This window comes from Gymnogyps californianus, chromosome 1 (genome assembly GCF_018139145.2).
Source record: "Gymnogyps californianus isolate 813 chromosome 1, ASM1813914v2, whole genome shotgun sequence".
In the NCBI taxonomy this organism is placed as follows: Eukaryota; Metazoa; Chordata; class Aves; order Accipitriformes; family Cathartidae; genus Gymnogyps; species Gymnogyps californianus.
In genome coordinates, this window is record NC_059471.1 from 170,802,991 (window position 1) to 170,818,467 (window position 15,477).

Consider the following 15,477-nt stretch of genomic DNA (forward strand, 5'->3'; position numbering starts at 1 on the left):
ACAGAGCACCATCATGCTGATGTCACGAGCCGGAGGAGCGGTTAGCAACCGTGGAAATGTAACATTCTATACCAGCTGGCGACTGCCTCCGTCGCTGCAGCAAGCCTGGAGAAGGTACCAGCTCCTTGGTTCAAGTATATTTCGCTGTCAGTTGGAGTTTTGTTTCAAAAACGCAGCAGAGCTAAGGTTCTCAAGGCCCAGTTTTTGAAAGAAAACTCCTGCTTTCAGCATAAGACTACAGTTTGCCTGATGGTTGACAGCTTTAACGTTTTCATGTATGTTCTGCTTCTATTAAGAGAGCAGAGAAAAAGCGCAAGAGGTGAAAATGGCAGCAGCTGGGAATGACTGCTCTTTCCATGTGTATTCCCCCTACGCACAGGTAAATGCTGTAGATTTTAGAGTGGTTTGTATCCTTGATTGTCTTGATATAGCCGTGCTGAAAGGGAGGCTTACTAGGTGAAGTTAGAAGCTGATGTGTCACTCTGTCTGGGTGATGGCAGCATCTGTAGATGAAATTCCCGATTTTCGGAAGTGGTCAGCTACTGCTCATGTAAACTATGGACAATTTCTCCTGTGAACTGGGCTCAGATACTCAAGGACCACATAAGTTAAAAAGCGCGCATCGAGATCACTCCTCACTTTCTTCTTGAACCAGCATTATATTGATTCTGAATACACAGGCCACGTTTATAATTTCTGCTTATAGCGACTACCTGCATTTCTGCACAATCAGTTATTTCAAACAAAGTCTTTCAAAATGGGTTTGCCCTTCAAAGAAGTATTTCTCTTCCACCTGGGGAGAATCCAGGGGTGGGTGTAGCGCTCTTTGTTATCGCATCCATTTCAGCCCCGGGGATTTAGGCGTTAATGCCTGGGAGATGGGCTTGGGCTCCAGACCCCAGCCTGTCTCAGGGGACGGCCCAGTTGTACTGGCTACAGTCCAAAAGTGGCGTGCTTTGGAGATGCTGCTCCTAGACCCAGCTGTTAATGTCTGGACCTGGGTGAAACTCACCTTCCAATACTCCAATATTTTCAAGTGTGACTTTGTTTTCCTTTAAAAACTTACACATCCAGAAGGAACCGGCAACCGGCATTTGCAGCTCTCAGCTGGGATGCAGTTCACATCCGGGATGGAAACCTGAGTTTACGTATTCAGGGTATCGGTCACGAGCACTTGCCTCTTTGGAACTACGAGCTTATCGTGTGCTTGAGGCAGATACGTCAGGTTATAAGGATCAGTGAATTGCATGATCAGAGATGATGCTGAAATCTGTAAACTTTAACAAGGCAGAGAGACAGAAAAATCATTTTAAGTCTGACTAACAAAAGCGACTCTCATTGTGAAAGTGCGCGCTCTGCAATATTGTGCAGACTTTCTAGCTGGCGACACCTTGATCAATAGAGGGAGAGCCGCAGTGGGAATAGATGTATGAGTAAAGGAGCAATAATTAAACAAATAATTAAACACATCCACGTAGATATTCTTTTTGTCCCGTTAGGCTTTTGTTTGTCATCTCTAAAAACAGCTGGGAGACGGTGTGAGCAGTGTAACGACAGCAGTCTCAGAACATCAAATCCGGAATATTTGCAGTAACTTGCAAATGTTTGTCACCGTAATACCGTTATACATGGACTACTGTATCATCTCCCCCATTAATTAAAACCAAAGCGTTTCAAAAGAGGAGATTCACATTTAAGGCAACCACTAGGGTCTGGGAAGCTAGTGTGGCTTACCCCCAAAGTCATTTTCCTCATGAGGGTTCCAGGGGCAGATCCTGTCACCGTGAAAAACCTCTTGGCTGTGATACTGCGTCCTCATTATGGAGACGGGGGAGATGTTCGCATCTGTTTGGCAGATTTAGAGATATGGAAATAAAGGCAGAAAGGAGCAAGTCCCCTCAAGCACATTGTTTAGTCTGAAAACAAAAGTGACTTTCTTCTGCCGAGGTGATGTTTCCCATGGGAATTGCAACAAAAGATGTTTTTCCTTGTTTTGAAATTCAGCGATGCTCAAGATAGCTCTGGAGTTATCTGGAGCTTAAGATAACTTTAAAGGTAACCTTAAATCTTCTAAAACAGCAGAACGTGGTCCCACAAAACCTTAGTCGTACGTTCACAGCAGTACACCGTGTGCTAATCCATTGAGTCCATTTTGATTGTTACAATTACAAGAGCCGAAAACTGTTTTCTCCTGCAGCAAACGTACAGCAACACCTCCTGTTTCTGGGAAAGGCAACCCATAGGATGCATGAGGATCCACTGCGCATTCCATCACAGCAGACCTCGGAATATAAATGGACTGTTTTTACCACCTAGTGAGTAAAAATATTTTCTAAACAAGTTGTTCACTAGAGTAAGTCAGTACGCGAAAACGTCCTTCCAGTGCTTACGTAACATACATTAAGGTCAGGAACCGTACCACGGCAAATCAATCAGGTATGATCTGCTATCCCAGCAAGTTGAAGGCAAAGAAAGGCATTGTATTGGCATTGGAATAGGGCTGCCACATGCATTTTTTTAGCTCTCACGTTACGGATCTTCCTAACTATCAGTGGACATGACAGAGGAAGTCGCAAATGGCAACGCAGGTCGCCGAGACGCATGGAGTAAAAATGTTGCTTTACTTGGGTATTTGCTAGATGAAATCTCTCTAGTAGTGAAAAGGGTCAGTAGGCAGGTAATCGTTTAAGAGAAATGAAAAGTAGTGTGTGTGGTGGGGGGAGGAGGGTGGCAGGGCCACGAGTAGCAGTATCTGTTGATAGAGCCCAACTTGTCCTATGGATGAGACACCCTTTCTGTAGACAACATCAGATTACAGGGCTGTGTGTGCCGGTGCACTTCCAGTTCATTGTTTCGAATAAATTTTTCAGGCTTGAACATTATCGCATGCAGGCTGTTGAAGTACAGTCATAGTTTGCAAGGCAGTACACTATCTGAAAATCAGATTATTGATGGAAAAAACACCCTTCTAAGTTGGGTTTTTTCCCTCAGTCCTTTCTAAGAGGAGCTCTTGTCTACCAGGAGTCCTGGTAGACAGCTGGAACCTGGAACAGGGTAAGAGTCCAGGGCAGGGAACCAAGGCAGGTGTCAGAAATCGGGCGGAAGCAGGAGCGAGAGCAAGTCAGCATGACTTGTCAGAGATGCAACAGCTGGAATAAAAGAAGATGCCCATGCTTCATCTCATTTCTTTAAAACTGGAAACAATAGCCAACTTCAATATTTTTAATACAATGCACAGAATCCCGATTGTGTCTATAGCTGCAAACTGGTCAGCTTGAACGATACAGACAGACTCACCTTTTTGCACCGTTTTTATTTTCAGTCCGTTGCATTTCCTCATGCTCAGAAAATGCTATCCCAGTACTGAAATAGTTTTGCTGCAAACATTATGGGGAGATACACATTTCTAAGGAAAACAATATCTTTTCTGATTTTCTTCTCGTGAAGTGTGAATTATTTTCATGAACTCCGTATTCTTTCTCAAAATCTACATTTTGTACTTGGGAAAGAGAGTTGTGATTCAGAAAATTTTGATAGAAAAAAAAGGTCTGCCAGCTCCAAATGGGCAATCCTGTGCTTAGCATTGCGAAGTTCTTCAAAGGGGATGCCATGGGGAGCGACACAGGCCTGCCTATTATTCAGCATGTTTAAAGTATTTCCACAGGTGGGGTCCTAAACCCATTTACTCACTTCAGCCCAGGTATTACTAATCCCATGTTTCCCTATGTTGTACACCTCTTAAAAGGCACCGGAAGAAAGAAGGTTACTGACTCCAATTAATCTATCCACCAGCTGGAAGAGAGATCCAGCCTTTTTTAAAGAGCGTAGAATGATCCAAATGTTCCTCTTTTCAAAAGGCGCTCTTCAGCAGTGGACGGATGAGGCATTCAGAGGAGCCAGTACCCGTGTTTTCTCGTACTTTCTGGAGCTGGAAGATGCTCTTTTGCCAACCTCCGCAGAAGAGGCTTCCTAAAAGGCACAATCTGTCTATTTAAGGATTCCTTCAGTATGATCATGATTGCAAAACTATACCTGCTGCTCTGAACCTGCATTCGATAGTCTAGTTCCCTCCTAACAAAATACATGTGATGTTCTTTGCTGCAGATGCCCCATTACAACAGGGTGTCCGAGAAGGGATTCCGCATCCAGCCCATCGTCCAGAATCACTCAGAAATCCACAGCATATTTTACTACCAATTCACCCTCCACTGATTATAAACCTCAGCGACGAACAGGAGGAAGAGGACGATGGAGAGGACGATGAAGAGAACTGTAAACAGTTTTTCTCTTTCTTGTACAAGGAAGTACAAGGGGTTTTTCCGACTCTTGCAATGCACTTCACAACTGATTTCTGATAATGACCATTACATTTTTAGAAAAGAGTTGTTGACCAGTTTTTGAAAGAGCTTCCAGCTAATCCCCAAAATATTGGAACTGGTAGTCACCAGGCGTGAGTGAGGCAACATTTTCTAACTCCTGTGAAACGCCTAGCTGTGTATTTCAACAGTGGTATAATTCGCATACCTCTTTTTCCTTAAGTAGAGTGGAAAATGCGATCCACAGTTGAGATGATGTGACCCACAATTCAGATGGCCATCAAACACTCTTCCACATTTCTCAAAATTCAGGGACAAAATTACAAGTTTAGGAGGTACTTCTTTTCTGGGAAACAAACTTTGGAACAGGGGCTGTACACACCCATCATTGAAGCTGAAGTCACAGGTTTCTTTACAAAAGATAGGTGTGTGACTTCAACAGAAAGAGTTAGTTCAACTGATTTCCTAAATGCTGTAGGCAGTCTCATTTTATTACAGAAAGTTCGTCTTAAATCTAGCAAAGAGAATCCATACAAAACTCTTCACTAGTTTAACTGAATGTGTACGTGTATATAGTTATATCTTTTCGGGTTTTTTTTTATTTTTTTAAATGACGTTAAACTGTTGACTGTATCTCACTTCGAGAGGACAGAATGAATTGCACATTCCCGGAGAGTGAAAGGGAGAGAACGCCCTACCCTCATGTGTGCATATGTGTTGCAACTGCATTTCCATTGCACTTGGAAATACCTAATATTAAGGAATCATTTTTCTGTCCAGAAGCAGAGGTTGCAGTCAGGAAAAAAACCAAACGTGACCCAAAATGAAATTCATGATGGTATTTGATTATTAAGAATTGCTGAAGGTCTTTGTATAGCTATCTAGTAATCCTTTAAAAATATTTCCTACAGATGTTTCTAACTGGGTGCCTAAGACTGCTGCAGATATGGAAGAGGAAAGAGCAATAAAGGAAACATGCTATCAATCTGGTAAATATGGAATTAGTCACTCTTTCCTAAACAGCAATCCTGCCAATATAGTAAACTTTGGCGTCTTCTTCCCTCTTGGGGTATGTTTAGGAGAGTATTACAGGATTCAGTACCCTCACGAACACCAGGCAACAAAAAGCGGGTCTTCACCTCGGGAAAAGGAGCTATTACCCTTGCAAGCTACCGAGCGAGACTTGCAGAAAGGCAAGTACTTTTCATCTTCTGCAACAACGTTTACCGCTTTTAAAATCACTGTTACAGGGAGAAACTATTACATAGGTTGCCCTTCCTCCCCGCTTTTTTAATTTCGTGACAGTAAAGGATAGCATAGTACAAAGAGCATAAAAATACTTCATTAATTTTTCCTCAGAGAGAGAGAGAGAGGGAGAGAGTGTCACACACGTGGTGACTACCTGCATCGATTGTAGATGGAAAAGGTAGAAATGGGCTGTTAACCCTATGTGTGCTTTCCTGCGATACACAACAGAGGTCTTTCGTAGAAGTTTTCTTCCCGATCAAGACTGACGTAGTCTAATTTTAACCATGCTAAGGTTAGGGATGGAGTTTAAATTTCTCATCCAAGCTCTCTGTTGCAAATGGAGAGAGACAGGCACTCTTAGGGGGCTATTTATTGCATCGTAAGACAGTGCCAAAGCAAGGTGCGATGAGTCACTTTGCCAGAGGTGCTCCGTCCTCTCTGCTGGCTGTCCTGGGTGTCTAGATGACAAAATGTAGCAATACATCAAACTTTTCTAGATCTCAATTGAAATTCAATAAATACCCCCTTTCAGTGTCTTCTAAAAGATAGTAACAAAAGAGTTCCATTTTGGTTTGAATGTTGGGCTTTATCCAACATAGTTAAGGTCAAAGGGATACAAATTAATCAATCTTTACCTCCCTTATTATGTTTCTCCTTCACTCTTGAGCAAGTGGCAAGAAATCTGTATTAGGTTTTTTTACTGAATAAGTAACATAGAATTCCATTTTAGGAGAGAGAGCTATGTTCTTAATAGAACAAGACACCAGAGTAAGCAGTAGACCCGTCATCAAAAACTGCTGGGCAGAAATCTGACCTGCTACTTTTAATTTAAAAAGAAATAATTATTGTTTATTTTCACAGTAGTGTAAATTTCAGGGATAAAATCTTGATAATACTGTGTCATGTAAAACAGATTTGAGTGGGACGATGTGCTAATAAAAAAAATGGGAATGGAAAAATTGTCTCCACGTCATCCTTTTTCAACTGACACTTTCTGCCAGCCTACATTTTTGAGTGCAATGGGGCAAAATTATTTCCTTCTTATTTCTACATTTAAACTGTTTGTGTAAACAACAACAATTTCTGGCAGGTATTGAGATATATTGAGACTCCAGATGAGGGAATCAGTAACAAACGTATGAATGTAGCTTCTAATACGTGTCTTTATTTATCATTACATACATTCAGCAAAAAAGGACAGAGGTGTTTCCCCAAAGCATTTCTTCAGTTGACTTCTCTGAGGTTTTAGGCACCATGGGGACATGCATCTGGAAAATACCATAAAGTTGATCAGATTGGGTTCATAAATATCATTCATGAAAAGTGAGAAGCTAAAGAACGAGCAGGTAATTTGTCGCTGGTTCTTTCCTTTGGAGCCATAGTCGTCTTTAACCTGTGTCTGATGGTCTTGTCTTAGAGAGCATGAGAGTTACACAGCAGGTGCTCGAGTTACACTAGACAGGATCCAAATAACTAACCAAAGAGAAAGAAGAATATGAAACGAGAGGTTAAAGGAAATTGCGCTAAACTCACCACTAGCTCATGGAGGTGGGAGGAAGAGAATGGCAGTGCCACTCCCTGAGCTTACACACAAGCACCTAAAACATTCTTTCTGTTGCCTTTCCAGGTGATGGTAATACAATGCCTACAAAATGTCATAATACAAAAAGTGAAGGAGGGAGTTCAGGAAGGCGAGTACCAACAGAGAGTATTCCCAGAACAGATCGCAGATCCTTTGAAAATGGAGGTAATCCACTTGAGCATCAGCTTCTCATTACTGAGCATCACGTGGTAACTAACTCTACATGCACGCATTAAACTTCACCATTTCACATTTGAGTTATTCTTTGCTCTTTATGTTCTAGAGACTCTTTCTCATGGTTTAGCACTGTTGATCATAAACATCAGCACTGTTTATGATTCTGCTGCTTTTAGGATTATACTGGGAAAAAATTCCTCTGTGCTGACTCCAACTGATTTTTTCCTGCTTAATTTTGGAAAAGAAACGGTTCTGTGGAGTTCTAAAAAAGACACGTCTCTAGTAGTATACCCTTAGCCCTTATGTATGTTGACATCGGAGGTAAAGCTAATCCAATAACGTTGAATCTCCAGCCATTCATGGGTATTTCTGCAACGCTGTTTGCCACCATGTCAGCAATGCCAGTTCGGCTGTTAAAACTATGTGTGGGCCCATGCTGTAAACTGTTATCACTGACGTGACTGAGGATTAAAGGAATCCTTTTATAAACTGAAGTTATTTTTCATGCCACGCCATTTTAGTTGTTCAGGCTGCAGGACAACACCTAGCTGAACTGCTACAACTGAGACAGAGGCAAAGCATACCTCATGGGCAAGGTTGAGAAATAAGCACCGGCAGACAGGAAAACAGGAAGGTTCCTGCTTTGTTGCTCACCGAGTTCTCTTGTAACGACACGCAGTTCAAGCTCAGAAGTCGTCACCCTGTGCTTGGGAGTCCGTTTGCATTGGGTTCCCTTTTAGATGTTCCACTTTGACTTTGGAAAAGGACTTGTTCCCCCTGTGACACACACAGAAATTGCACGCAACTTTTGATTCTCAGTTACTACAAATGTGTATGCGCATTAAAGCAAATGTTTGCAGTTTTAAACTGCAAACCCTAAATGCAGTATTCATGAAGATTTTCTAATTCGTAATGAGAAGCATTCTGAGCCAGCACCGGTCAAAGCCATTGTACGAGGTCAAAGTAGGGTTGGTCTTTGTGTTTATAGTCCATTTTTGAGTTTGCTGTCAAGATTTCCTCTGCTAGAGGAAACATAGCCACTTTTGCTCTCCTTTCGGGGAACGATACTTTCAGAATAATTAACACGTAAAACCATGTTCCACCCAAGAAGACCTGTGTATGAAGTGGGAGATGAGGTTTTCAAAACACCACGGCATTTTTGGATAAGAAAATTCTGCGTGCTTTATAAAAAGTAAAGATGTGTTATTTTAATCCCTCAGAAACAAACCACACGGAGCTGGTGAAGAACCGTCCCTGTACAGAAGTCAAGAAGAAGAAGAAGTGGATGTCTGAGGAGCCAAGAAATTCACCCAATACAGTAACAGGCAAAGGTATTTGGAGAAAACACTTGGCTTATTCCTTTTGCTTTACTAAACTGTTAGATGATGTAGCACTACCTAGTTCATTTCTGTTCTTCGTGTCAAATCTGGACAATCCATATGTGGATTGGACTAGCCACAAAGAACATTTTTTTCGTCTTGTCTTCCAGCCTCCAGTCTCCTGCCATAGGTCAAATTGTGAGTAACAGCACACCATTTTTGGCTACCTTTGTTTTTTCACTTGTAGGAATTCACACTTCAGACCCCAAAGTAAAACCAAGTTACCAACAAAGGGGTCAAAGTCAGGGTGATCAAACTGCTGCTTCTCTTCCTTACGTCAGAGAAGCTGGAAGAAAGACTGACTTCAATTCTTCAGAACCTCGAAGATCAGCATATGTCGTCTACCGTACTGTCACCGTCAACCAAGAACCAAAGTTCAATGGATCTACAGGTGGGTTCCTGCTTACCCAGGATCCTTAAGATGCCTCCAAGATACCTGTCTGTATCGTGCTGCTTTCGGGTTTGCCCCTGCAGGGGAATATTAAGTTATTTACGCCTAAATACGGGCAGGAGTAAATTCGATCCAGCACAGATTGAGGCAGTATCCACAGACAGAAATGAGTCAGAACATTCACGAACAGTAATTTAGCCGCCTTCATAGCAGGAATTCATTTCTCTGCCAGCAAAGAGGGATGAATGCAAAGATGTGCCGACGTGCACCAAGATACTGATGCCCACTATTTACAGCAGCTTTAAAAAAAAAAAAAAAAAAAGAAAGAAAAGTGATCAGCATTGTTGTCATAAGAGCAACCGTTACCATTCTCGCTACCTTTCTTTCCAGCAGCACCTGAGCCATATGGCCAGAAATGCTCCAAACAAAAGAATCAGCTTGACACAAACAGAAGATTTTGGACCCAAACCGAAAACTATGGTAATACTTACATGTTGTGTATAAACTGAAACAGTCGGGATTACTGTGGAATTCATAATTTGAGTTAATGGAATTCAGCTGCAATTAGCAGAAAACAAGAGTGTTAGTAATACTAATTTTGAAGCAAATTTTACAGAAAATGGTTAGTCGTTAGGCAGCTTACTCGGATGCCAAATCAACTCTCTAGCACAAAAACATAATCCTGCCTTGCATCTAGTGCTTTCACAAGCAGGGCTAAAACAGGAGATTGGCTTATGGATTAGTTTAATCTAAAAGCAGCTGATGCCTTTGGGAAGACTTTCAACACAGGAACGTTCACTTTGTTCAAGTCAAGGATGTCCGTGGCAGAATCGCCTCATTGGGAAGATCTGGTGAGCCTCGCGGAAACGCTCCAAGATTACAAATGATCTTGGAGGTCCTAGAGAGAAAGTCTGTATTTAATGCTAGCTTGTCTTTCAGAGATGGTGTAGGATTCGCCCGATGCATTCACTGATACTTCAGCTAATGTAGGATCTAATTCACATATCAGGCGAAGAGAGTCTTTCCTGAAACGGGAGCTCAACCTAAGAAACAACGTGTTATGTTTTTTCTACAGACAAATATACTTCAGGATCTTACAATGCACCGACTTGGAGGAAACGAAATCCACGTGCAAAAACGTTCTCTAAAACAACCGTTCAGGTAACTGTTTGATAGAAATTTTTACAATTCGGTCTCTTCAGTAAAAGTGACATGTCCCTCCCCACCTAGAAAACGTAAAAGTGCTCTTAAAACTTAAAACCAACCAAAACCCGCAAGATTCTAAGCGATGCTGAGTAGTCTGAAAGAGCAGGTAAGAGTTTCGTTTGTTTGCAGGCACGTCATTTTGCCTGTATAACTAAGCCGTGATTTCTCATTTTCCACAATATTACCGATACGAAAGCAAAACACGTACCTGCCTTTAAAGTGAGGAGCTACAAGAAGCGGGTTTTGGCTTGTCGCACTGGACAAAGCACAGCAGAGACTATACGAGCGGGATCTATTTGTCTCTCTGTTTGATTGCTCGCGAAGCACCTGCAGTAGGTGAGCGATGATCAGCCGAGGTCCAAATTCATAAAAGGGCTCAGGCTACAAAACATTCACAAGATACCCTAAGGACCATTAATACATTTTACAGCTGTCCTGAAAGCAGAGATTAGAACCTCTCTCTCGTGTCCCTCGGAGGCAGGGCCCAACCTTTAGTCTGCAGTCTGTGCTTCAGTGCGACATCTCCTTCTTACCTCCCATCTCTCCCTGTCCCCCACGGACCTAACAGGGACTTTGCTCTGCAGCTGCACAGTTCAAAACATGGACTAGCAGAGCGTCCTCGTAGTTCTTGCAAGCTTAGCCTTCTAGCTTGCTATGAAAGCGCTTCCCTGAAAGGGCAAAGAGGTAAGTTGGAAGGCTGCTGAGCACTGCCCTTTCTTTCCCGGGCGAATCCTTTTACTGCTACTTTCTTCTATAGAAGATGCTCACTAACACTTCTTCCAAGCGGTCTCCTTGGTTTTTGGAGACTACGAGCCTGCTCCAGGAGATGAGCCCAAAGCGGGGGGGGGCTCCGAAAAGTGCAACTTTGTGAGCTGGAGTTTCAAAGCCCTCCAGGTGGCCCAGTTGTCAGCACTCCTGTGACTTTACCCAGGGCAGTTCCGTACGCAGCATTAGGCCCTTTTGATTCCCGTCTGAGATGCAAATGCTGTTGAGGCACCACACGGGTGCAAAGCACCTAAAACCACCTCCTGGAATCCCTCGCCAGGCTTGCTACCATCTTTGGTTTCTTCGTGCAAGTCCCGCACCGTTCTCAAACATCTGCTTGGGAAGGTTTCAGAGGGAAAAGACTTGAACGGAACATTTTGAAACCTGGGTGAATTACATTAGGAGGAAATATTTTTATTTCTGTTGCTTCTGGAAGCGTTGAAAGTTTACTGCTTAAATTGTTTCTCAAAGAGCACATAGTTTTACTCCAATAAACTATGCACCAAACGTTCTGTATATCTCTTTTGACAGCAGAGCCAGGAAGACATGGAAGTGAACAGAAAGGGAGAACGATATGTAGACAGGAGAAAGAGATGAAGCCAGTACTTCACCTGACAAGAAAAATCTAAATTCAAATAAGGAAATTATCAAGCGGAGATCCAAAGATGATAAGATTGCAAATTCCAAAAATAACATGTAGGAAGTACACAGTAAAGTTTCAAAAGTGACAAAAATGGAAATCTCTGTTTAAAAATAGTGTTTGTATTTTCATAAACGTAGAAGAAATGTACCTAATAAAAATAACGATGTCTTCTATTTTATGTACAGTATTTCCCTTGCTTGTAACAGGACTGTAATTAGTTCAAATAAATTCCACTGAGCTTTGACTACATTGAACTGACCAGCATAAAAGTCTGCCTTGTTTGAACTCATCTTTCAGTTGTAAAGCTATTTGCAGAAAACTCTGCACCTCAAATCAACAGAACGTCTTCCTCTCTCCGATTCCTACACCCCCTCTCCATAACCGGCAGCGCCCTGCCACGGAGGAGGGAGTGAGCCACAACACAGTTAGCCTGAGCGGGCGCAGGCTGGGCCGGGCCGGGCCGCGGCTGAGGGAACGGGGGTTGTTTAGCCTGGAGAAAAGGAGGCTGAGGGGAGACCTTACCGCTCTCTACAACTACCTGAAAGGAGGTTGTAGCCAGGTGGGGGTCGGTCTCTTCTCCCAGGGAACAAGTGACAGGACGAGAGGAAACGGCCTCAACTTGTGCCAGGGGAGGTCTGGATTGGACGTGAGGAGAAACGTCTTCACCGAAAGGGTTGTCAAGCCCTGGAATAGGCTGCCCAGGGAAGCGGTTGAGTCACCATCCCTGGGGGTATCGAAAAGACGTGCGGACACGGCTTAGGGACATGGCTTAGTGGTGAGCTTGGCAGTGCTAGGTACCTCACGGCTGGACTCGATGACCTAAGGGAGATAAGGGTCATCACCTAAAAGATAAGGGTCTTTTCCAACCTCAAGGATTCTAAGATTCGATGATTACACAAAGAATACATGGCTCAATGAGATAGTAACAATTCCGGCGAGCTGTTAACTACTCTTGACCGGAATCAGATGAACGGAAAGGGATCGGTGCTTCCTGTGATCAAATGCTCCCCAGAGTTTCCAGAGGGATAAAACCAGCAGTTTACTGAGGCAACCATACCCTGCACACCACTGAAATCAACTACATAAAAGGCAAGAGAGGAATTCTCATTTGCCACTACAGAAAGTAAAACAAGGCTTCTAGTCAACAGGAGAAATCTGCACATGGATCTTCCTTATTACCTTTCTAGGCAGTTACCTAACAGCAGGTGCCGTCCACCTTTTCCGTAGGAATTGCATTGCCTATGCCTGCCTCTAACGCCCTTCCAGTTAGAGTTGCAGTTGCCAAAACTTTAAAGGGCTGAAAAGAAGACAGGTCTTTTCAGCCCTCATCGTGGCCACGTTACTGCCTTGTTCTCATACCGATTCTTGCTCCTTACAGCTGGCCTCTCTACGTCCAGTATTCTACATTCTATTGCTGACTTCTAATCCTGTCGAAACACACCATTGCTTCTTCAAGACGTGACAGTCTGGAAAATGCTCCGAGACAAAAGAACAAAGGCAATCCCGTTGCAAACTCTCTCCCTCTTTTCCGTTCTCCACTAGGATTGAGAGATGACTTGGCCTTCCACTTTACATAGGGCATATAAACTGGAAGGGTTCCAGTCCAACGCTACAAAATTTCGACACGTGTCTTCCTCTATTACGATGGCAACAGAAACGCATCATGACTAGCTGCTCCCAGCTTGCAGTTTGGAGCTGAAAGTCAACAGCACCGTGTTAGTGCAAGACACAGACCAGTGCAATGCAAGGCGGCAAAAGCATCCTGGTATGAAACACCTAGTAGCAGTGCTGTCAACTAAACACTTTTCCGCTTAAAAAGAGCAAAGAAAGAAGTGATCCGGGGGCCTGAAACAAATATCCAGCCACAACTAGTCCAAATTTCTAGGAGGACTTCTATAGGGCTTCTAGAACAGTTTCACTGCAAACACGTAATCAGTTGGGTTTGCATGCAAATGTTTTCCTGTACAATCATCACCCTCCCTCCTCTCTCCCCAGTCAACTTTGGCTTGGAAGCTGGCCGCTGTCTCTTTCTGCTAGCAAACCACAACGCAAGTCCTCGTCTTGCAAAAGTCTCGAAGCAGAATTCACAATTCATAAGATGAGAACCTTCTACACGCTCTCCTTACCTGACATGGCTGCATTATCAACACTCTGGCCAGCACAAAGCCAAAGCAGAGCCCCACACTACCTACTACCGAGAAAAGGAACTCTACCCCAGCCACAACCAGCCCAGGGAGGGACCCTTACATGACCGTTATCAAGATGGTGGTGCTACTCAGACTTGGGACAATGAAGGTACTGCCGTTCTGGCAATCATTTCAGCTCTTCCATCCTGAAGGCAAACACCAACGCGAGAAAGTCACCCACACGCACTCAAGGTCACCCTGCAGCCGACAGACAGCAGTAGGTGCTGCCACTAAAAGCGGGAAACACAAGGTGGAGGTCTGCACCTAGACAGCTGAATGCCACCCCAACCTGTCCCAACACTGCCTTTTACATCTCGGGAAGAAAGCACTCGCATTGGGCTCCATTCCTTTACACTAGCTCCCAGGGCGGTCACGCTGGGGGGGCCTCACTCCTTGCCCCACTGTTCCCGACACTTACAAAAAGCAAACGCAACAGCAGGGTGAACACCTGGATGCACTTGCCAGGAAAAGAGCGGGACAGAGCTCAAACGCCTCCCAAACGACCTTTCTTGCCCCCATTTAAGGGGCACGGGGCTGGGGGGGGGGGGGGAGCCCTATGCAAACCTCTGCCGTGCACTTGGCTCCACATCTGCAGCGAAACCTCTCGCCACTCGCGTGTCCCCCTCCCCGCAGGCGGCACGGCACGGCACGGGCGGCTCTGACATGGTCGGTGCTGCCGCCTCTCCCCCCGGCTCCGCCACTCCCCCGGGGCCCGGGCCCGGCCCCGCGGCCCCGTTGCATCCCTCCCTCCCGCCGCCGGCCCCGTGCCGCCCCGGCCACCTGGCGCTCCCGCTTGGACGACGCTCCTCCTTCCCCTCGGTCACCAACAGACACGGCACCTGCCGCTGCACCGCGCCCCGCCGCCTCATGGCCCCGGCCGCCCGCTCCCGCCGCCGGCCCAGCGCCCAGCACCCAGCGCCCAGCGCCCAGCCGCAGCTGCGCCTGCGCCGCCCCGCGCCCCGCCCTGCGCCACGGCAACTGGAGTCCGGCGCCGCCCGCCCGGCAGGAGCCCCGCGACGCACCTGTGCGCCGGGGACGGCGGGCCGGGGCGCGGGCGCCTCTCTCCAGCAGCCCGCAGCCAGGCGGTGGCTCCGCCGCTCTCCGCCGCCCAGCCCGGCCGCGGGCCTGGGGCAGCTCCGCTTTCCACAGCGGCGGCTGCCCTGGCCTGGCAGCCTTTCCTCAGGCTGGCTTTGCTGCTTTCCGGGGTGCCCCACGCCCGGGCCTGGGGCATGGATGCCCTGTCCCCAGGCTGCGGGGACCTCTCTGGGCCTGGCTTTGCCCCCGTCAGGACAGCTGCCTCCTGCTGGTACCCAGGCTCTCTGCCTCGGTGGACAGCCCTCGAAGCTGGGCTGGCTTGAGCCCGGCTGGACGCCAGGCGCCCACCAAAGCCGCTCCATCGCTCCCTCCTCGGCTGGGCAGGGGAGAGAAGATGCAAGGAAAGGCTCGTGGGTCGAGAGGAGGACAGGGAGACAGCACTCACCCATTACCGTCACGGGCAAAAACAGACTCGACGCGGGCAAATGATCTGAATTTCTTACCGAGCACATCCGAGTAGGGGAATGAGAAAGAAAACCTGACTCTTCA

General features: G+C 45.6%; 1 protein-coding gene and 1 long non-coding RNA gene across 3 annotated transcripts; one reads left to right on the forward strand and one right to left on the reverse strand.

The window, feature by feature from the left end:
* Nucleotides 1-325: 325 nt before the first annotated feature.
* Nucleotides 326-11,738, forward strand: C1H12orf50 (chromosome 1 C12orf50 homolog). Its single transcript, XM_050915529.1, has 12 exons — nt 326-379; nt 2,198-2,319; nt 2,655-2,656; nt 4,105-4,272; nt 5,228-5,305; nt 5,396-5,509; nt 7,192-7,311; nt 8,544-8,654; nt 8,890-9,093; nt 9,484-9,573; nt 10,169-10,254; nt 11,596-11,738. Exons 1-12 carry the CDS (start codon nt 326-328, stop codon nt 11,659-11,661), a joined length of 1,215 nt encoding a protein of 404 aa, XP_050771486.1. The 3' UTR covers nt 11,662-11,738.
* Nucleotides 6,716-14,695, reverse strand: LOC127029765 (uncharacterized). Of its 2 annotated transcripts, none has more exons than XR_007768224.1 (3): nt 14,674-14,695; nt 7,978-8,100; nt 6,716-6,832 (listed from the first exon to the last, which is right to left on the reverse strand). It is a non-coding gene; the product is annotated as an uncharacterized LOC127029765 (long non-coding RNA). The 2 variants fall into 2 exon arrangements; XR_007768225.1 differs by lacking the exon at nt 14,674-14,695 and adding an exon at nt 9,110-9,398.
* Between the last annotated feature and the right edge of the window lie 782 nt (nt 14,696-15,477).

Bases quoted from the DNA above. Each gene is read 5' to 3' on its own strand.
- C1H12orf50 (XM_050915529.1), top strand. From the start codon at position 326: ATGGCAGCAGCTGGGAATGACTGCTCTTTCCATGTGTATTCCCCCTAC. The intron at 4,273-5,227 runs GTAAACAGTTTT...TATTTCCTACAG, and splicing joins AGAGGACGATGAAGAGAACT to ATGTTTCTAACTGGGTGCCT. The intron at 7,312-8,543 runs GTAATCCACTTG...TTAATCCCTCAG, and splicing joins CAGATCCTTTGAAAATGGAG to AAACAAACCACACGGAGCTG.